We start from the raw sequence: 23,250 nt of genomic DNA, 5'->3' as shown, positions 1-23,250 counted from the left end.
GACCCCTTGACGGCGGAGTACCACCGTCATCACCGCCATGACTTTTGTAAAGACTCGCGGAGCCGTTGTTAAACCAAAAGGTAACGCCCGAACTGGTAATGGCAGTTGCCAATCGCAAATCTCAGGTATTGCTGATGAGACACTGCTATAGGAATATGCAGGTAAGCATCCTGTATATCCAGGGAGACCATGAAGTCCCCAAGTTCCAAGGCCAGAACTATAGAGCGAAGGGTTTCCATCCGGAACCTGGAAACCTTCACAAACCTGTTCAATGCCTTGAGGTTGAGAATGGGCCGGGAGGACCCATTCGGTTTCGGGACTAGAAACAGAGGAGAATAGTACCCCCGGCCCCTCAGCGCAAGAGGCACCTGTACTACGACTCCTGTATCCAGGTGGGTCTGTACCACCGTATGTAGAGTGTTTGCCTTTGTCTTGTCCAATGGGACATCTGTCTGGCAAAATCGATGAGGGGGTCGGTTTTTGAAGGCTATAGCATAACCTCACGTGACGACTTCCCGTACCCAGGCATCTGAAGTGGTCTTCAACCATTCCTGGGTATACCCTAGAAGCCGGCCCCCACCATGGGATCCCCCAGAGGGAGGCCCGCCCGTCATGCGGCAGGCTTATCTGCCTTGAAAGCTGGCTGATGGGCCGCCCAGGCTCTTTTGGGCTTAGGCTTACCAAGCAGGCCCGACCTTTTGCTTTACCTGAAGGACGAAAGGGGCGAAAGGAAGTACCTTTAGCCTTTGACACAGAAGGAGCAGTACTTGTCAGACAGGCAGTTTTGGCAGTAGCCAATTCAGCCACAATCTTATTTAAATCCTCCCCAAACAGAATATCTCCCTTAAAAGGGAGTACCTCCAGGGTTTTTCTAGAGTCCAGATCCACAGACCAGAATCTCAGCCACAATATCCGGCGAGCCAGGACTGACGCAGTAGAGGCCTTGGCTGCCAGGATACCGGCATCAGAAGCCGCCTCTTTAATATAACGAGAAGCTGTGACAATATAAGACAGGCATTGTCTAGCATGGTCAGAGGAGATTTCAGCATCTAACTCCAAGGCCCTTGCTTCAATGGCCTCTGAAGCCCAAGTAGCTGCAATAGTGGGCCTTTGTGCAACACCCGTGAGGGTGTAAATCGCTTTCAGACAACCCTCCACACGTTTATCCATAGGCTCTTTTAGAGACGTGACGGTGGTGACCGGTAGAGCTGAGGAAACCACCATCCTAGCCACATGTGAGTCCACTGGAGGAGGCGTTTCCCAATTTTTAGACAGCTCCGGCGCGAGGGGATAGAAAGCCAGCATCTTCTTTTGAGGCACAAACTTCGTACCCGGGTTTTCCCAGGGTTCCTGATGTATATCAATTAGGTGGTCAGAGTGAGGTAAAACTTGTTTAATCACCTTCTGACGCTTGAACCTATCTGGTTTCTTAGGAGGAACGGATGGCTCGGGATCATCCGTAATCTGTAAAATTAACTTAATAGCCTCCAAAAGATCAGGAACACCCACATGTGAACCACCCTCCCCATCAGCCGTATCTGAGTCAGAACCTGTGGGGGTCAGTGTAAGTGCCGTATTCATCCGACGAGGTGTCAGTGACAGCAGTGGATTGTGAGGAGACAAGCGCTCGATTAGAGGACCCCTTGGATGTAGGCGAGCGACAGTCAGACTTTTTAGTAGTCAGGGACTGGTTCAACTTCTTTATTTGAGCAGATAAATCGTCCGCCCACGGCGGTTTAGCAGCAGGGACCACAAACGGTTGCACCGGCATTGGGGGTCCCATAGGGGGTGTTAGTTTATGAACTAGCGTATGCAGAAGCGTGGAAAAAGCGGCCCACGGCGGGTCATTATTTGCCACTATCCCACTGGGGGGCAAGGAGCCCCCAGAACCAGAGCCCAAAGCTGCTATATTCTCCTCATAGGTATCTGTGGCTTCAGCAACACCGGCAGTGTGTTCAGCCCCAGAACTGTTACCCTCAGAAGCAGACATGATATAACTTGCAGTATCAGGTAACACAGTACAATTTGTCAGCAGCACAATACCTCTAGCCCAAACCCCTGCTCACCAGCAGAGATAAAGGAGAGATATGGTGACTAAATCACAGAGAAAAATACGTAATACAGTATATCTTTGTGAAAATCCTATGTTAGATAAAACCTGACGCACCAAGCCTCCTCAGGTTGTAGAATATATGGATAGCAGGTTGAGTGAAAGACACGAAATGGACACCACTCAGCTATCAAATGCACACACAAATAGTCACAGTCTGTACAATGCAGAGGTTATTACTAGCAATAATACTGCACTGGACTAGCTTACACAGCTATATAACAATAGATATAACAGTACAGAGTAAGAACTGGATGTATATCACAGGGTATTTGTACTAGGAAACCCTGACTAAGTGCACTCTTTCTTAACTAACACTGACTAAAAAAGGCAGGTAGAATACTTAAGTGTCTTGTAAAGTCACAGCACTGACAACCAGGCGGCTTTACATAGGAGGATTTGCCCAAGCATTCCCAGGAACAGTGAGCTGAGGGATAATGGCGCAGCAGACACTGCCAGGGAGTGAGGGAGAGACAGATATGCAGCTCCAGGGCGGGAACATTTGCAGAAAATGGCGCCCTGGGGCTGGGGGAGGGGCTTCAGGTCCAAGCTCTATCTCCCTGCTGGCAAAACCACCGGGTACTGCGGGGTCTAATAAAACGGTTTATAGAGAAAACCTGACCTGTCCCATGCCCTGGTGATCTAGTGGGATCGCCTGTACTGCCACAGTGTCCACCGCCAGCGCGCGCGGCCCGCCTCCCACTGTCCGCGCCGGATCGCGATAAAGACCGGGTCCCGCAAGCGCGGCCACGTGATCCCCCGTCGTGTGTGCCTGACAAGAAGAACACCAGAGCCTCCTGCTGTAGTTACCCGCCAACCAGGGCTCAGGAGTGTACAGCGCCGCTGGGGGAGAGATGGAGCTGCAGCAGGCAATGTCTACTAACATCCAGCACAATCTGTGCCTCTGCTGCAGTCCTTGTAGTCTTCTTTTTTCCTCAGAAAAAGCTTTTTCTGGAGCTGCTGTGAGCAGCTCTTCCTGTCACATGCTTGCACTGCAAGCACCAACTACAAACTGAGCTCCTGTGCACGGAGGCGGGGTGATATAGGAGGCGGCGCTATGCATCTTGGGAAGAAGGTCAAAGCTTTTGAGCCTGTTGGTGCTTCGGATCAAGATCCTACTCTACACCCCCATTGTCCATTCCTTGTGGAGCCCAGTGTACCCTGCAGCAGAAATAATTTATATTTCTTTTGTGTCTATTATTATTCCTTGTGAAAATATTACATGATGATGCAATAAATAAACTTGTAATCTCGATACCCTGATGTACTCAATCAACGTATTAATTTACAGAAATGCACCAGCTGGTAGCTGTTGCTTCAATAGAAAATTAGAAACACTATAGAGAATAGTATATTCAATGCGGCCAAAGACTGTACTTATTATTCAATATACTAGAATTATAAAAGTCGGAGGATACACTGCAATTCCAAATGTGCCTGTCACTTGGCTGGACTGGATAGCTTGATGTCAATAAGCATGATTCAATTGAAAGAGTTGAATAGTGCTGAGAATTAGTTCCCAGCGCTATTCAATTTTGCACAATGGTAAGTTAGCGAATGCCCATTCTTCCGGACTAAACAGGGTGTTTTGTTGGTAGAACCGGCATTCTCCAACTTAAATACCCAGCGTGATGATGTTTCCGGCGCAACGCTGTTTCCGCCGTGGTAAAGGCGGAAATCAGCATTGCGCTGGCACTTTTGTCGGATTTCTGCTTGTACCCCTCCGAGGATGAGAGAAGAAATCCCGGCGGCGGCGGTGGTCACTGCGCGCTGAATTAAATAGCACCGGGAGCTAAGTCCTGGCGCTATTCAACTCACTTTGAATTCAATTATACCCATTGTGTTTTATTTCTAATGCAAATAATAATTAGATAGCATTCAGAGTCTAGAATGTCATAGTTGGTACAAGATAGGTGATACATGTACATAGTGTATGGCAGTACCATGAAGCACACAGTGGGGGGCATGGAAAGGAAGAAGCAAGACTGATGTGTGTGCCATGGGGCAGTGATGGTGCCGCTTGCACACCTCTAGTTATGTCCCTGAATGAATGGCTATAACTGTGTGGTATAGAGCCATTTACACCTTCCGTTTCCTTGCATTATTTATAGTAGTATCCAAAAGTCACTCATACAAAAATTACCGAAATATGTTTTCCAAAGTGTTACTATAACACATACTGTACATAGCAAGCTTTTAATCCTACAATTATCCTTCACACTGGGTAAAAATAAACAGTTTGTAGCTGCCAGTTTATGACTTAGGGGGAGATATATCAAAGCTTGGAGGGAGATAAAGTGGAGAGAGGTAAGGCACTCTGTCAGAAGCTGATCGTATGGTACTTTATCTCTCTAAGCTTTAACAAATCTCCCCCTGCATGAGAAGATATCATTACCACTCTATCCAGGTAAGCCTTGTAAAGAGCTGTTTTCCTACATGGGGGTAAATGTAATTGCCTGTGAACTGCAGGCATCAGCGGGTTCCCGGCGAGTCTGTCTGATGTTTTAAAGCAGCAATCATTTAAGGTGCAAAACCAACATTGTTTAACCTGACAATGCCTGCAGTTCACAGGCTATTACATTTACCCCCATATCAAATGTAATAGCCCACCATGTTTCCATTATTACATATTAAGAAATGCTACACTAAAACTAGTGAGAGACGTGACTTTTTCCTTCTCCATTTTCCCCACGCTTGGTTACATTGCAAATCATACAGTATATCAAACCTGCATTTCGTAAGCTTTTAAAAACAATATGGTGCTCCTGGTTCAGAATATGGGATAAATCCTGCTGACAGCTCTGATCAGGCCTCATGCAGATGCTGCAATGACAGGGATCATATTGGTCTGTTAGACAACCCTCACATATATACCAATGCTTTAATAAAATACATTTGGCACCCTTATTTGGGATAATAAAAATAATTAAATTAAATAGAAAAACAGATTATGGCAGTCCTGCTGGATTATGGTTGTTTTTCACAGCTATGACCATTTTGTCAGCACTGCTGTGTTACATTAAAACTTATATGTGCAAAATTCACCACATCACAATCTGGGGCGGCTCCTACCAACTTGACGAGAGGGCTCACGCTGTGCTGCACTTCGGATGGCTGGTGTTCTGGACTGTCAGTGTTGCGCAACCTGCAAGGTCCATGCACAATGGACCTGGAAGGCGCATTGACCAACGCATGTGCACAAACAGCGGCAGACCAGGGCATGCGCACAAGCATCGTCTGCAGCACCGGAAAGCAGCATAGGGCTTACAGAAAGACAGAAAAGTGGCATTCCGCTGAAAGCACTCATTCTGTTAATCGCAGACAGTAGAAGTTGCTGCCAGCGCACGGACACCAACTGGCTCACTAGAGGTGCCTTTCACCAGGTGAAAGACCACCCACTAGTTTACGTATTGTCACCACCATGGTGCAAATTATATGTATAGAAACAGATATGTTAACATTCTGTCAAACTCTGCAAAGCCCCTGATTATAACTATATGCCCTTTGGGATTTCATAAGAACACCTTGTTGCAGACCATTCAGTCAGAAGTGGAGATGTTATTGAAATGCTTAAGGGGTATATGCAATTGCGGTCGAATTGCCGCAAATGTCGAAAAACGGGGCATTTTCGACACAAAAAAATTATTCGACAATGCAATACAGTACTTTTCGACAAAAAAACGGCCGTTTCAAATTCGACTTTTTGCAATTCGACAGTAGTCAAATTCGACATGTCTGCAATGGTAAAAATGTGGCTTTTCAATAAAAGTATATTCAATTGTAGAATGTCGATTCGACAACAGTGCTTTTCGACAGTCATTTCGTCAATTTCAGTCCGCCTCATTTTGCTGGCGGGATCTAATAAAAATTTTAAAAACATGTTTTTTTTTGTGTTTTTTTTATTGCTAATAGCATATCTATTTATATTAGAAGGGATTATGTACTTGGTTTGTCTATCAGGTGCCACAAGTATTATTTATATATTTTTTTAAAAGAATATATTTTTTTTTTTACTGACTAAAATAATATGGAGAGATTAGAGCATGTTTTTCAGTGGGAAGGGGTGGGAATGGGTTAAAAATCCTGAAAAAAATGCGTGGAGTCCCACCTCCTAAGCATAACCAGCCTCGGGCTCTTTGAGCCGGTCCTGGTTGTAAAAAATAAGAATTTACTCACCGGTAATTCTATTTCTCGTAGTCCGTAGTGGATGCTGGGTACTCCATAAGGACCATGGGGAATAGACGGGCTCCACAGGAGACTGGGCACTCTAAAAGAAAGATTAGGTCCTATCTGGTGTGCACTGGCTCCTCCCTCTATGCCCCTCCTCCAGACCTCAGTTAGGGAAACTGTGCCCGGAAGAGCTGACACTACAAGGAAAGGATTTGGAATCCCGGGTAAGACTCATACCAGCCACACCAATCACACCGTACAACTCGTGATAACTATACCCAGTTAACAGTATGAATAACTACTAAGCCTCACTGAACAGATGGCTCATAACAATAACCCTTTAGTTAAGCAATAACTATATACAAGTATTGCAGACAATCCGCACTTGGGACTGGCTCCCAGCATCCACTACGGACTACGAGAAATATAATTACCGGTGAGTAAATTCTTATTTTCTCTGACGTCCTAGTGGATGCTGGGTACTCCGTAAGGACCATAGGGATTATACCAAAGCTCCCAAACGGGCGGGAGAGTGCGGATGACTCTGCAGCACCGAATGAGCAAACTCAAGGTCCTCCTCGGCCAGGGTATCAAACTTGTAGAATTTTGCAAACGTGTTTGATCCCGACCAGGTAGCAGCTCGGCAAAGTTGTAAAGCCGAGACCCCTCGGGCAGCCGCCCAAGAAGAGCCCACCTTCCTCATGGAATGGGCTTTGACTGATTTAGGATGCGCCGGTCCAGCCGCAGAATGTGCAAGTTGAATCGTGCAACAGATCCAGCGAGCAATAGTCTGCTTAGAAGCAGGAGCACCCAGCTTGTTGGGTGCATGCAGGATAAACAGCGAGTCAGTTTTTCTGACTCTAGCCGTCCTGGAAACATAGATTTTCAGGGCCCGGACTACGTCCAGCAACTTGGAAGCCTCCAAGTCCCGAGTAGCCGCAGGCACCACAATAGGTTGGTTCAAATGAAACGCTGATACCACCTTAGGGAGAAATTGGGGACGAGTCCTCAATTCTGCCCTGTCCATATGGAAGATCAGATAGGGGCTTTTACATGACAAAGCCGCCAATTCTGACACACGCCTAGCCGAAGCCAAGGCCAAAAGCATGACCACTTTCCACGTGAGATATTTCAACTCCACGGTCTGAAGTGGCTCAAACCAATGTGATTTTAGGAAATCCAACACAACGTTGAGATTCCAAGGTGCCACTGGGGGCACAAAAGGGGGCTGAATATGCAGCACTCCCTTGACAAACGTCTGAACTTCAGGTAGTGAAGCCAGTTATTTTTGAAAGAAAATAGACAGGGCCGAAATCTGGACATTAATGGATCCCAATTTTAGGCCCAGTCACTCCTGACTGTAGGAAGTGCAGAAATCGACCCAGCTGAAATTCTCCTGTTGGGGCCTTTCTTATTATCCTCAGTACCTTTGGTATGAGAGGAAGAGGAGGGAACACATAAACCGACTGGTACACCCACGGTGTCACTAGAGCGTCCACAGCTATCGCCTGAGGGTCCCTTGACCTGGCGCAATATCTTTTTAGCTTATTGTTGAGGCGGGACGCCATCATGTCCACCTGTGGCCTTTCCCAACGATTTACAATCAGCTGGAAGACTTCTGGATGAAGTCCCCACTCTCCCGGGTGGAGGTCGTGCCTGCTGAGGAAGTCTGCTTCCCAGTTGTCCACTCCCGGAATGAACACTGCTGACAGTGCTATCACGTGATTTTCCGCCGATCGGAGAATCCTTGTGGCTTCTGCCATCGCCATACTGCTTCTTGTGCCGCCCTGTCGGTTTACATGGGCGACCGCCGTGATGTTGTCTGACTGAATCAGCACCGGCTGGTTTTGAAGCAGGGGTCTTGCCTGACTTAGGGCATTGTAAATGGCCCTTAGTTCCAGAATATTTATGTGTAGGGAAGCTTCCTGACTCGACCATTGTCCTTGGAAGTTTCTTCCCTGAGTGACTGCCCCCCAACCTCGGAGTCTTGCATCCGTGGTCACCAGGACCCAGTCCTGTATGCCGAATCTGCGGCCCTCGAGTAGATGAGCACTCTGCAGCGACCACAGCGGAGACACCCTGGCCCTCGGGGACAGGGTGATCAGCCGATGCATCTGAAGATGCGATCCGGACCACTTGTCTAACAGATCCCACTGAAAGATCCGTGCATGGAATCTGCCGAATGGAATTGCCTCGTAAGAAGCTACCATCTTTCCCAGGACTCGCGTGCAGTGATGCACCGACACCTGTTTTGGTTTTAGGAGGTCTCTGACCAGAGATGACAACTCCTTGGCCTTCTCCTCCGGGAGAAACACCTTCTTCTGTTCTGTGTCCAGAATCATACCCAGGAACAGCAGACGCGTCGTAGGAACCAGCTGCGACTTCGGGATATTCAGAATCCAGCCGTGCTGTTGTAGCACTTCCTAAGCTACAGTAGTGCTACTCCGACCAACAACTGCTCCCTGGACCTCGCCTTTATAAGGAGATCGTCCAAGTACGGGATAATTATAACTCCCTTCTTTCGAAGGAGTATCATCATTTCGGCCATTACTTTGGTAAATACCCTCGGTGCAGTGGACAGACCAAACGGCAATGTTTGGAATTGGTAATGGCAGTCCTGTACCACAAAACGGAGGTACACCTGGTGAGGTGGGTAAATGGGGACATGTACGTAAGCATCCTTGATGTCCAGCGATACCATGTAATCCCCCTCTTCCAGGCTTGCAATAACCGCCCTGAGCGATTCCATTTTGAACTTGAACTTCCTTATATAAGTGTTCAAGGATTTCAAATTTAGAATGAGTCTCACCGAACCGTCTGGTTTCGGTACCACAAACATTGTGGAATAGTAACCCCGTCCCTGTTGAAGGAGGGGAACTTTTATTATCACCTGCTGGAGGTACAGCTTGTGAATTGCCGCCAGTACTACCTCCCTGTCCTGGGGAGTAGCTGGCAAGGCTGATTTGAGGTAACGGCGAGGGGGAGACGTCTCGAATTCCAGCTTGTATCCCTGAGATTCCACTTGTAGAACCCAGAGATCCACCTGTGAGCGAACCCACTGGTCGCAGAAATTCCGGAGATGGGCCCCCACCGCACCTGGCTCCACCAGTGGAGCCCCAGCGTCATGCGGTGGACTTAATGGAAGCAGGGGAGGATTTTTGTTCTTGGGAACTGGCTGTATGGTGCAGCTTTTTCCCTCTACCCCTGCCTCTGGGCAGAAAGGACGCGCCTTTAACCCGCTTGCCTTTCTGGGGCCGAAAGGACTGTACCTGATAATACGGTGCTTTCTTAGGCTGTGAGGGAACCTGAGGTAAAAATGTCGACTTCCCAGCTGTTGCTGTGGAAACGAGGTCTGAGAGACCATCCCCAAACAATTCCTCACCCTTGTAAGGCAAAACCTCCATGTGCCTTTTAGAATCCGCATCACCTGTCCACTGCCGAGTCCATAATACTCTCCTGGCAGAAATGGACATTGCATTAATTCTAGATGCCAGCCGGCAAATATCCCTCTGTGCATCTGTGCATCTCTTATATATAAGACGACGTCTTTAATATGCTCTATGGTTAGCAAAATCGTATCCCTGTCGAGGTTATCAATATTTTCCGACAGGGTATCGGACCAAGCCGCTGCAGCACTACACATCCAAGCTGAAGCAATTGCAGGTCTCAGTATAGTACCTGAGTGTGTATATACAGACTTCAGGATAGCCTCCTGCTTTCTATCCGCAGGCTCCTTTAAGGCGGCCGTATCCTGAGACGGCAGTGCCACCTTTTTTGACAAGCGTGTGAGCGCCTTATCCACCCTCGGGGATGTCTCCCAACGTAACCTGTCCTCTGGCGGGAAAGGGTACGCCATCAGTAACTTTTTAGAAATCACTAGTTTCTTATCGGGGGAAGCTCACGCTTCTTCACACACTTCATTCAACTCATCTGATGGGGGATAAACCACTGGTTGCTTTTTCTCCCCAAACATAATACCCTTTTTAGTGGTACCTGGGTTAATGTCAGAAATGTGCAACACATTTTTCATTGCCGTAATCATGCAACGGATGGCCCTAGCGGAATGTACATTAGTCTCGTCCTCGTCGACACTGGAGTCAGACTCTGTGTCGACATCTGTGTCTGCCATCTGAGGTAGCGGGCGTTTTTGAGCCCCTGATGGCCTTTGAGACGCCTGGGCAGGCACTGGCTAAGAAGCCGGCTGTCCCACAGCTGTTATGTCATCGAACCTTTTATGCAAGGAGTTGACACTGTCGTGTAAAACCTTCCACATATCCATCCACTCTGGTGTTGACCCCGCAGGGGGTGACATCACACTTATCGGCACCTGCTCCGCCTCCACATAAGCCTCCTCATCAAACATGTCGACACAGCCGTACCGACACACACACACACACACACACACACACACACACACATGGAATGCTCTGACTGAGGACAGGACCCCACAAAGTCCTTTGGGGAGACAGAGAGAGAGTATGCCAGCACACACCACAGCGCTATATAATCAGGGATTTACACTAACACAAAGTGATTATTCCCTATAGCTGCTTTTCATATACAGTTTGCGCCTAAATTTAGTGCCCCCCCTCTCTTTTTTACCCTTTGAGCCTGGAAACTGCAGGGGAGAGCCTGGGGAGCTGTGAAGAGGAAATGGCGCCAGTGTGCTGAGGGAGATAGCCCCGCCCCCTTCTCGGTGGACTTCTCCCGCTCTTATATTAATATTATGGCTGGGGATTTTTGCACATATATAGTTTTTTAGACTATATTATGTGCTGTCTGCCAATGTAAGGTACTCTAATTGCAGCCCAGGGCGCCCCCCCCCCCAGCGCCCTGCACCCATCAGTGACCGGAGTATGTGGTGTGCATAGGGAGCAATGGTGCACAGCTGCAGTGCTGTGCGCTACCTTAATGAAGACCGGAGTCTTCAGCCGCCGATTTCCAGGATGTTCTTCTTGCTTCTGGCTCTGCAAGGGGGACGGCGGCGCGGCTCCGGGACCGGACGACCGAGGCTGGGCCTGTGTTCGATCCCTCTGGAGCTAATGGTGTCCAGTAGCCTAGAAGCACAAGCTAGCTGCAAGCAGGTAGGTTCGCTTCTCTCCCCTAAGTCCCTCATAGCAGTGAGTCTGTTGCCAGCAGATCTCACTGAAAATAAAAAACCTAACAAATACTTTCTTTACTAGAAGCTCAGGAGAGCCCCTAGTGTGCAACCAGCTCGAGCCGGGCACATATTCTAACTGAGGTCTGGAGGAGGGGCATAGAGGGAGGAGCCAGTGCACACCAGATAGGACCTAATCTTTCTTTTAGAGTGCCCAGTCTCCTGCGGAGCCCGTCTATTCCCCATGGTCCTTACGGAGTACCCAGCATCCACTAGGACGTCAGAGAAATACGGGGGGGGGGAATGACAGGGGATTCCCCGTATTTTCACAACCAGCACCGGGCTCTGCGTCCGGTCCTGGTGCAAAAAATACAGGGGACAAAAGACGTAGGGGTCCCCCGTATTTTTCACACCAGCACCGGCCTCCACTAGCTGGAGAGATAATGCCACAGCCGGGGGACACTTTTATACCGGTCCCTGCGGCCGTGGCATTAAATCCCCAACTAGTCACCCCTGGCCAGGGTACCCTGGAGGAGTGGGGACCCCTTAAATCAAGGGGTGTCCCCCCCCTCCAGCCACCCAAGGGCCAGGGGTGAAGCCCGAGGCTGTCCCCCCCCCATCCAAGGGCTGCGGAAGGGAGGCTGATAGCCAAGTGACAAAATAAAGAATATTGTTTTTTTGTAGCAGAACTACAAGTCCCAGCAAGCCTCCCCCGTAAGCTGGTACTTGGAGAACCACAAGTACCAGCATGCGGGGGAAGAACAGGCCCGCTGGTACCTGTAGTTCTACTGCAAAAAAAAATACCCAAATAAAAACAGTACACGCACACCGTGAAAGTAAAAATAAGAATTTACTTACCGATAATTCTATTTCTCGGAGTCCGTAGTGGATGCTGGGGTTCCTGAAAGGACCATGGGGAATAGCGGCTCCGCAGGAGACAGGGCACAAAAAGTAAAGCTTTAGGATCAGGTGGTGTGCACTGGCTCCTCCCCCTATGACCCTCCTCCAAGCCTCAGTTAGGTACTGTGCCCGGACGAGCGTACACAATAGGGAAGGATTTATGAATCCCGGGTAAGACTCATACCAGCCACACCAATCACACTGTACAACCTGTGATCTGAACCCAGTTAACAGTATGATAACAGCGGAGCCTCTGAAAAGATGGCTCACAACAATAATAACCCGATTTTTGTAACTATGTACAAGTAATGCAGATAATCCGCACTTGGGATGGGCGCCCAGCATCCACTACGGACTCCGAGAAATAGAATTATCGGTAAGTAAATTCTTATTTTCTCTATCGTCCTAGTGGATGCTGGGGTTCCTGAAAGGACCATGGGGATTATACCAAAGCTCCCAAACAGGCGGGAGAGTGCGGATGACTCTGCAGCACCGAATGAGAGAACTCCAGGTCCTCCTTAGCCAGGGTATCAAATTTGTAGGATTTTACAAACGTGTTTGCCCCTGACTAAATAGCCGCTCGGCAAAGTTGTAAAGCCGAGACCCCTCGGGCAGCCGCCCAAGATGAGCCCACCTTCCTTGTGGAATGGGCATTTACATATTTTGGCTGTGGCAGGCCTGCCACAGAATGTGCAAGCTGAATTGTATTACACATCCAACTAGCAAAAGTCTGCTTAAAAGCAAGAGCACCCAGTTTGTTGGGTGCATACAGGATAACAGCAAGTCAGTTTTCCTGACTCCAGCCGTCCTGGAACCTATATTTTCAGGGCCCTGACCACATCTAGCAACTTGGAGTCCTCCAAGTCCCTAGTAGGCGCAAGACACCACAATAAGCTGGTTCAGGTGAAACACTGACACCACCTTAGGGAGAGAACTGGGGACGAGTCCGCAGCTCTGCCCTGTCCGAATGGACAAACAGATATGGGCTTTTTTGAGAAAAAAACCACCAATTTGACACTCGCCTGGTCCAGGCCAGGTCCAAGAGCATGTTCACTTTTCATGTGAGATGCTTCAAATCCACAGATTTGACTGGTTTTAAACCAATGTGTTTTGAGGAATCCCAGAACTACGTTGAGATCCCACAGTGCCCCTGGAGGCACAAAAGGGGGTTGTATATGCAATACTCCCTTGACAAACTTCTGGACTTCAGGAACTGAAGCCAATTCTTTCTGGAAGAAAAATCGACAGGGCCGAAATTTGAACCTTAATGGACCCCAATTTGAGGCCCATAGACACTCCTGTTTGCAAGAAATGCAGGAATCGACCGAGTTGAAATTTCTTCGTGGGGCCTTCCTGGCCTCACACCACGCAACATATTTTCGCCACATGTGGTGATAATGTTGTGCGGTCACCTCCTTTCTGGCTTTGACCAGGGTAGGAATGACCTCTTCCTGAATGCCTTTTCCCTTAGGATCCGGCGTTCCACCGCCATGCCGTCAAACGCAGCTGCGGTAAGTCTTGGAACAGACATGGTACTTGCTGAAACAAGTCCCTTCTTAGCGGCAGAGGCCATAAGTCCTCTGTGAGCATCTCTTGAAGTTCCGGGTACCAAGTCCTTCTTGGCCAATCCGGAGCCACGAGTATAGTTCTTACTCCTCTACGTCTTATAATTCTCAGTACCTTAGGTATGAAAAGCAGAGGATGGAACACATACACCGACTGGTACACCCACGGTGTTACCAGAACGTCCACAGCTATTGCCTGAGGGTCTCTTAACCAGGCGCAATACCTGTCCCGTTTTTTGTTCAGACGGGACGCCATCATGTCCACCTTTGGTAATTCCCAACGGTTTACAATTATGTGAAAACTTCCCCATGAAGTTCCCACTCTGCCGGGTGGAGGTCGTGCCTACTGAGGAAGTCTGCTTCCCAGTTTCCATTCCCGGAATGAAACACTGCTGACAGTGCTATCACATGATTTTCCGCCCAGCGAAAAGTCCTTGCAGTTTTTTCCACTGCCCTCCTGCTTCTTGTGCCGCCCTGTCTATTTACGTGGGCGACTGCCGTGATGTTTTATCCCACTGGATCAATACCGGCTGACCTTGAAGCAGAGGTCTTGCTAAGCTTAGAGCATTATAAATTTACCCTTAGCTATATTTATGTGGAGAAAAATCTCCAGACTTGATCACACTCCCTGGAAATTTTTTCCTTGTGTGACTGCTCCCCAGCCTCTCGGGCTGGCCTCCGTGGTCACCAACATCCAAAACTGAATGCCGAATCTGCGGCCCTCTAGAAGATGAGCACTCTGTAACCACCACAGGAGAGACACCCTTGTCCTTGGATATAGGGTTATCCGCTGATGCATCTGAAGATGCGATCCGGACCATTTGTCCAGCAGATCCCACTGAAAAGTTCTTGCATGAAATCTGCCGACTGGAATTGCTTCGAAGGAAGTCACCATTTTTTTACCATGGCCCTTGTGCAATGATGCACTGATTTTAGGAGGTTCCTGACTAGCTCGGATAACTCCCTGGCTTTCTCTTCCGGGAGAAACACCTTTTTCTGGACTGTGTCCAGAATCATCCCTAAGCACAGGAGACTTGTTGTCGGGATCAGCTGCGATTTTGGAATCTTTAGAATCCACCCCTGCTGTTGTAACAGTATCCGAGATAGTGCTACTCCGACCTCCAACTGTTCCCTGGACTTTGCCCTTATCAGGAGATCGTCCAAGTAAGGGATAATTAAGACGCCTTTTCTTCGAAGAAGAACCATCATTTCGGCCATTACCTTGGTAAAGACCCGGGGTGCCGTAGACAATCCAAACGGCAGCGTCTGAAACTGATAGTGACAGTTCTGTACCACGAACCTGAGGTACCCTTAGTGATAAGGGCAAATTTGGGACATGGAGGTAAGCATCCCTGATGTCTCGGGACACCAGATAGTCCCCTTCTTCCCGGTTCGTTATCACTGCTCTGAGTGACTCCATCTTGATTTGAACCTTTGTAAGTGTTCAAATTTTTTTTTTTTTAGATTTAGAATAGGTCTCACCTAGCCTTCTGGCTTCAGTACCACAATATAGTGTGGAATAATACCCCTTTTCTTGTTGTAGGAGGGGTAATTTAATTATCACCTGCTGGGAATACAGCTCGTGAATTTTTTCCCATACTGCCTCCTTGTCGGAGGGAGACCTTGGTAAAGCAGCCTTCAGGAGCCTGCGCAGGGGAAACGTCTCGACATTCCAAACTGTACCCCTGGGATACTACTTGTAGGATCCAGGGGTCCTGTACGGTCTCAGCGTCATGCTGAGAGCTTGTCAGAAGCGGTGGAACGCTTCTGTTCCTGGGAATGGGCTGCCTGCTGCAGTCTTCTTCCCTTTCCTCTATCCCTGGGCAGATATGACTCTTATAGGGACGAAAGGACTGAAGCTGAAAAGACGGTGTCTTTTTCTGCAGAGATGTGACTTAGGGTAAAAACGGTGGATTTTCCAGCAGTTGCCGTGGCCACCAGTTCCGATGGACCGACCCCAAATAACTCCTCTTCCTTTATACGGCAATACACCTTTGTGCCGTTTGGAATCTGCATCACCTGACCACTGTCGTGTCCATAAACATCTTCTGGCAGATATGGACATCGCACTTACTCTTGATGCCAGAGTGCAAATATCCCTCTGTGCATCTCGGATATATAGAAATACATCCTTTAAATGCTCTATAGTCAATAAAATACTGTCCCTGTCAAGGGTATCAATATTTTTAGTCAGGGAATCCGACCAAGCCACCCCAGCTCTGCACATCCAGGCTGAGGCGATCGCTGGTCGCAGTATAACACCAGTATGTGTGTATATACTTTTTATGATATTTTTCCAGCCTCCTGTCAGCTGGCTCCTTGAGGACGGCCCTATCTATAGACGGTACCGCCACTTGTTCTGATAAGCGTGTGAGCGCCTTATCCACCCTAAGGGGTGTTTCCCAACGCGCCCTAACTTCTGGCGGGAAAGGGTATACCGCCCATATTTTCTATCGGGGGGAACCCACGCATCATCACACACTTCATTTAATTTATCTGATTCAGGAAAAACTACGGTAGTTTTTTCACATCCCACATAATACCCTCTTTTGTGGTACTTGTAGTATCAGAAATATGTAACACCTCCTTCATTGCCCTTAACGTGTGGCCCTAATAAGGAATACGTTTGTTTATTCACCGTCGACACTGGATTCAGTGTCCCTGTCTGTGTCTGTGTCGACCGACTAAAGTAAACGGGCGTTTTAAAACCCCTGACGGTGTTTTTGAGACGTCTGGACCGGTACTAATTGTTTGTCGGCCGTCTCATGTCGTCAACCGACCTTGGCGCGTGTTGACATTATCACGTAATTCCCTAAATAAGCCATCCATTCCGGTGTCGACTCCCTAGAGAGTGACATCACCATTACAGGCAATTGCTCCGCCTCCTCACCAACATCGTCCTCATACATGTCGACACACACGTACCGACACACAGCACACACACAGGGAATGCTCTGATAGAGGACAGGACCCACTAGCCCTTTGGAGAGACAGAGGGAGAGTTTGCCAGCACACACCAAAAACGCTATAATTATATAGGGACAACCTTATATAAGTGTTTTCCCTTATAGCATCTTTTTTATATATTTCTAACGCCAAATTAGTGCCCCCCCTCTCTGTTTTAACCCTGTTTCTGTAGTGCAGTGCAGGGGAGAGCCTGGGAGCCTTCCCTCCAGCCTTTCTGTGAGGGAAAATGGCGCTGTGTGCTGAGGAGATAGGCCCCGCCCCTTTTTCGGCGGCCTCGTCTCCCGCTCTTAACGGATTCTGGCAGGGGTTAAATATCTCCATATAGCCCCCGGAGGCTATATGTGAGGTATTTTTAGCCAAAAAAGGTTTTCATTTGCCTCCCAGGGCGCCCCCCTCCCAGCGCCCTGCACCCTCAGTGACTGCCGTGTGAAGTGTGCTGAGAGGAAAATGGCGCACAGCTGCAGTGCTGTGCGCTACCTTAAGAAGACTGAGGAGTCTTCTGCCGCCGATTCTGGACCTCTTCTCGTTTCAGCATCTGCAAGGGGGCCGGCGGCGAGGCTCCGGTGACCATCCAGGCTGTACCTGTGATCGTCCCTCTGGAGCTAATGTCCAGTAGCCAAGAAGCCAATCCATCCTGCACGCAGGTGAGTTCACTTCTTCTCCCCTAAGTCCCTCGTTGCAGTGATCCTGTTGCCAGCAGGACTCACTGTAAAATAAAAAACCTAAGCTAAACTTTTCTAAGCAGCTCTTTAGGAGAGCCACCTAGATTGCACCCTTCTCGGCCGGGCACAAAAATCTAACTGAGGCTTGGAGGAGGGTCATAGGGGGAGGAGCCAGTGCACACCACCTGATCCTAAAGCTTTACTTTTTGTGCCCTGTCTCCTGCGGAGCCGCTATTCCCCATGGTCCTTTCAGGAACCCCAGCATCCACTAGGACGATAGAGAAACTTTATTACATACATGCACGCCGACACACACATACTTACTTATGTTGACACGCCAACTCGGCGTGGAGGCCGGTGCTGGTGTGAAAAATACGGGGGACCCCTACGTCTTTTGTCCCCCGTATTTTTTGCACCAGGACCGGACGCAGAGCCCGGTGCTGGTTGTGAAAATACGGGGGGATCCCCTGTCATTTCCCCCCCCTATTTTTACAACCAGGACCGGCTCAAAGAGCCCAAGGCTGGTTATGCTTAGGAGGGGGGACCCCACGCATTTTTTTTCAGGGTTTTTTAAACAATTTGTGCCGTCCATGAAGTCGAATCCAGGACGCACACTATCCGTTAATTGGTCCGTTTTTCGACAGCGGGACTGTCGAATCCGTTTTTTATTGAATATGTCGAATTCAGGTCCCGGCGGGAGGCTGTCTGACTATCGAATTGTGTCAAATTTAAAAACGGTCGAATTCCAGCCGGAATTCGACCGCAATTGCATATACCATCTCTGCACTGCTCATACTTGCTCCTGCTGATGCTGGGTTCCAGAGCATGCACATTAGTAAGCAGGCATTAGCTATCACTTAACTATTTCCACTTCCCCAGGATGAGCTCTTATCTGAGTCAATATCACTGTGCTAGGGCCGGCTCCAGGCCTACTAGCACCCTGAGCGAGAAAATTTAAAAGCCCCCCTCCCAATGCGCGCGCCGAAGGCGCGCGCGTTCCTGGAGAAGTGGGTGTGGCCTCCTGGAAAAGTGGGTGTGGCCCTGTAACTTCATATCATCAAACTATAAATAAATATATTTTCACACCCCCTCTATATATATTTATATATTTTAGACTAGATAAGCCCCACTTTGGATGAAAGTTATGACTCACTGTGTCAGGCTATTCTTGAATACCAGTCACTCTAGATATTAAAGGCCAGTATAGGGTTAACAGCTCCTGAATTCACATGTATAATGGTATTTATTGAATTCGTTCCTGGACTTATACTGGACCGTTACAGCTGCGTTCTGAAACGCCCTGTGTGTTGGAATAAACATGACATACTATGACTGCTAAAAGTTTGTCCAAAGCTTCTGGAAAACCACATCTTCTATTCCTTCTCCTACTGGGCGCCTCATTGTAATTATTGGTTGTCAGTCTCCACCAACAAAGCAAAAAGCGAACCTATTTTTTTCCTAATAAGAGCATAAGCAGAGTTCCAAGGTCATTCCAAATGGCCAAAGTGTCATCCATCCTCGTTAGACACAGAGACAGGGACATACATTACTATTAAACACAGACACACGCCAGACACATATTGGACAGGGTGGTGATAAAGCGATTACATAATGCAGTAGTTATTATTCAAAGGCTATTTGTCCACAGCACATATTGGGGGTAATTCTGAGTTGATCGCAGCAGGAATTTTGTTAGCAGTTGGGCAAAACCATGTGCACTGCAGGGGAGGCAGATATAACATGTGCAAAGAGAGTTAGATTTGGGTGTGGTGTGTTCAATCTGCAATCTAAATTGCAGTGTAAAAATAAAGCAGCCAGTATTTACCCTGCACAGAAACAAAATAACCCACCCAAATCTATCTCTCTCTGCACATGTTATATCTGCCTCCCCTGCAGTGCACATGGTTTTGCCCAATTGCTAACAAAATTCCTGCTGCGATCAACTCAGAACTACCCCCATTACCCACTACTCTGCGTAATGTGTATGACGAGCAGCAATTCTCCTTGTATCAGGAAAAAACCACATACTTTATTTACAATATAAGCGACTACCAGCTACAAATACATATTAATTGAACATTAACACATAATACAATAAAAGCTTGTGAATTTTGATGAAACTATATTCATAGAGGTTTATACACAAATACACGCAATTACCCAGTCTACACTTGTATCTTAGATTGTACCCGTGTTAGATAGCAACACTGTTTCTAAAATCACTGAGAATAACCAATTTTCAGGGGAAGCCATTTTATTTAATACACTATAATAGAAACACAGCTGAACGTATTACCCCTATGGTGATTGTGACCAAGATAGTGGAGCGTATGCATTTTATTCAACTATAATCCTGTATAGCAAACCGATCGCCCTTTACCGACTCGGACAGTAGCCAGTGGTCACTAGACACATGAAAGCGCAATCCATATATCAAGGGACAATTATAAGGGGGAAGATAGGTGCTCACTATAATAATAAATTGATGGATGGTTGGGTAAATACTAATAGGGGGCAGATAGATCATGAGCATACAGATGATAATGAGAGTTTTGGGGCACAGTGGTCCTGGCTATTATTATAATAATAATAATAATAATAATAATAATAATTGAGCTGAGGGGCAGATGGGTGCATTTTATAATAAGGATGATGGATAAGGGCATACTGAGAATAACAGGGGCAGATGGATGGTGGGGTAACAGTACTACTAGTAATAACAATATTAATAAGATGGCTGAGTAATAATACTACTGCTACTAAGATGCTGGAATAATAATAAGACGGGCAGATGAATGGTGGGGAAATAATAATAATAGTAATAATACTGGATAATAGTAATAATGATGGGTGAGGAAACAGCACTAATTCTTCCAAACCTGTGTGACCGGGAAATAAGGGTGAGGGGGGTATATAATAGTAATAATAGTAATAATCCAGGAGCCGCTCTCATTGTTCAGGGCGGGTAGCCCCATCGCACCTGAGGAGAGCCCGGAGGGGCCCCGTGAGCCCTCACCCCCTGACTGGCCGGGCAGCTCCCCCCTCCGCAGCGGGCTGGGTGAGGGCTGTTGCCCGCTGCCAGCCTCCTCTGCCTTCTATAGCTACCCAGAATCCGGTGTATTTGCCTCACACCCGCGGTAATTATAATAAGCCGGAGGACTAATAAATTATGCTAAGTGGCGGCGCGTGTATGAATTGGATTACCTGCTGCAGCCGCCGGACTCTCATCCTAGGCGCCGGTCTGCAAGCCAATCAAAGCTCGCGGTCCGGCAGCCAATCAGCCTCAGCTGCCGGACCGCGAGCTCTGGTTGGCTCACGGGCCGGCGCCGGGCTTTGCATGTAGTGCACGACAGACACTGCAGTGTTGAAGCGAAGCTGTAGGGACGGCTCCAGGCTCCAATATGGCGGCCAGAGCTAGCGGCGCCCATAAAGTGCGGCGCCCTGTTCGGCCGCTCTATTGGAACATGCCTGGAGCCGGCCCTGCACTGTGCCTGGCCATTCATAAACAGGCAAAAACAAACTCTGAATCACCATGATATTCGGTGATAAGAAATGGTCATTTTGGTGGCCTGAGCACAAGGCTCCTTAACCCCTAAAAGTCTATAATTAATCATTCAAAGGCAGGAAGACAGATAGGTAAAGGAAATGTTCTCCTTATGGCTACAAGTGTAGGAAAAAATATATTTTAATTTTGATGATCTCAAACTTTTACATATACTGTAACATTTATATATAATAAAATAACAGTAATAATAATAAATAACAATAATAATAATAGCTGATTTATTATTATTTCCGTATAGAAGTATAAGAATACAGTACTACAGAATGGAGAAGAAAGCTCCGTGTTGGCAGAGTCTAAAAAGTTCAGGAGAAACGAAACTGAGACAGTGAGAACCTGTAATATCCCTTCCTTGCCAGCAGATGGCCACACACATTCACCGCCAGTTACGCCAGGTGTAGTACAGTACATTGGAGCGGAGAACTCTCCGATCTTCATGTATACTTAAGCAGTCGTATATATAAAAAAGGAAAGCATATATTCCTATGTTGAATGAGTGATGAGTGAATTATAGCACACCATGGCGGTCCCTAGCCGGATCCACCTGTCCGCTTGGTTTCATTTAAGTACGGCACATTACCTATGGAACTAGACTTTCACTTCTGTATTAGCCTAGGGCAGCTGGAACACTTTATCAGGACCTGGGCATGGGGTAAGCCTGCAGAGAGTTAGTGTATGGGGGCACAGTGCCCGGCTAAAAGGCTTATCACCCAGACTGGCACGGAATGCAGAAGCTGCGCAGAGGGGGTAGGGCGCTGGCTAGGGCACCCGTCACTCGCTGACAGCACCAGTACTCCCGAGCTGCTGCATGTCGGGTCAGTATGATGAAATTACCGTATATGTATGAGAGCCCGGCACAGATACCCGTCCTCCTCCTCCTCCTCACACTACCAGCAGGAAGCAGTAGCGGCGGCGGCGACAGTATCTGCCCTTGCTAGGCATCAGCGGCCAGCATCAGTAACTCCAACACGGGACGATGCACAGGGGGCGGGGGCACACGGGAAATCCCTCCCGGGGCTGGTCACTAGTGAGGGCAGATGATTGGCCTCACACAGCGATTCCCGGGCTGGTCATCCTCCCATCATGCGCTGCTGCTGCTGCGGTGGGATTAGGAAAGCAAGGTGGGAACTTTTCTGTGCCTGACGGGTGTATGTGCTGTTCTGTAGCTGCTGCCGTATTAGTGAGGGTAACATTCTATATAAAGCAGTGACAGCACATTCAGCTGTGGATGCCTCACACTTCCTTCACATGTGGTGGGCGCTGCCTGGCAGCTGTGTTATAGCGAATGCCAGTACAAAATAGTAATAAAAAGCAAAATATAATTCCTAAAAAGACCCTTTTTGCCACATACTGTACATATATGTCAGTTGTCATGCACCTATTCTTTTTACGTTGTGTGGTGCTAGGCTTATGCAGAACTTGGACGCTCCATCAAGGGTAGCAATTCCAGGTCTTTTGTAAGTTTTCCTAAATACGGTGTCTTATTCTCATCATAGCCACACACACAAAGGGGTCTATTCATGAATCAGTGAAATGTGTGGAGAAGCTAGCCAGTGGAGAATTTGGCCATGGCAACCAATCAGCATTGACGTAACATTTTTAATTTGCATACTATACAGTTGTACTGAGCAGCTGATTGGTTGCCATGGGCAACTTCTCCACAGGCTTACTTCTCCACTCTTTTCACTGCTTCATGAATAGACCCCAAAGTCACGTATACTTGTACTAAGGGCCTAATTCATTATGCAACGCAACAGTTATGAAATTGCAAACTGATGGTCCTGTGCTCGTGCCACATTGTGCGTGCACACAGTGAGATGCAATCGCCTCTGCCAGATTGACGACGCGGTGCTGCAGGGGCGGGTCGGCTCAAACGGGGGCAGGGTAGCGCCATTTTTGGGGACGCTGCAACTGAAAACATGGCAGAGCTCTGCGCCTGCTTCCCCGCTGCCAGGCTGCACAGACAGGGGGGCTTCCTTAATTCAGTGATGTGATCGCATCGCTGGCGGGCATTTGCATGCTGGTCGGCCTTTTCCTGTGCTGGGTGGCCCCCAACATGCAATCGTCAGCAGTTGCAATTTAGCAAAACTGAAATTCAAGTTGAATAAAACCCTAAGCACATTAAGTAAATATTTTTGTCACAAAAGAACTGACACAAAGGGCAGGATGCAGCAAACTTTGCACATCAGACAATTTTTTTTAATTATGCGCCCCAT

The 23,250-nt window shown here is 48.0% G+C and overlaps 1 protein-coding gene across 3 annotated transcripts in view; it reads right to left on the bottom strand.

Annotated features, from left to right (window-relative positions):
• LOC135012671 (signal transducer and activator of transcription 2-like) overlaps nt 1-22,200 on the bottom strand; it is a 381,651-nt gene extending 359,451 nt beyond the window's left edge. For 2 of the 3 annotated variants that reach the window (XM_063952570.1, XM_063952573.1), the window contains exons 1-2: nt 21,869-22,200; nt 4,839-4,933 (exon numbers count right to left, since the gene is read on the bottom strand). In XM_063952570.1, coding sequence (XP_063808640.1) covers nt 4,839-4,844 — 6 coding nt within the window. In that variant the 5' untranslated portion in view covers nt 4,845-4,933; nt 21,869-22,200. The remainder of the gene's footprint in view (nt 1-4,838; nt 4,934-21,868) is intronic. The other variant, XM_063952574.1, reaches the window with a different exon arrangement.
• Between the last annotated feature and the right edge of the window lie 1,050 nt (nt 22,201-23,250).

The sequence above is a fragment of the Pseudophryne corroboree genome, chromosome 2 (assembly GCF_028390025.1).
Source record: "Pseudophryne corroboree isolate aPseCor3 chromosome 2, aPseCor3.hap2, whole genome shotgun sequence".
Classification (NCBI taxonomy): Eukaryota; Metazoa; Chordata; class Amphibia; order Anura; family Myobatrachidae; genus Pseudophryne; species Pseudophryne corroboree.
The sequence above is the reverse complement of the archived record's forward strand: the minus strand, read 5'-3'. Positions and strand labels throughout refer to the sequence as shown.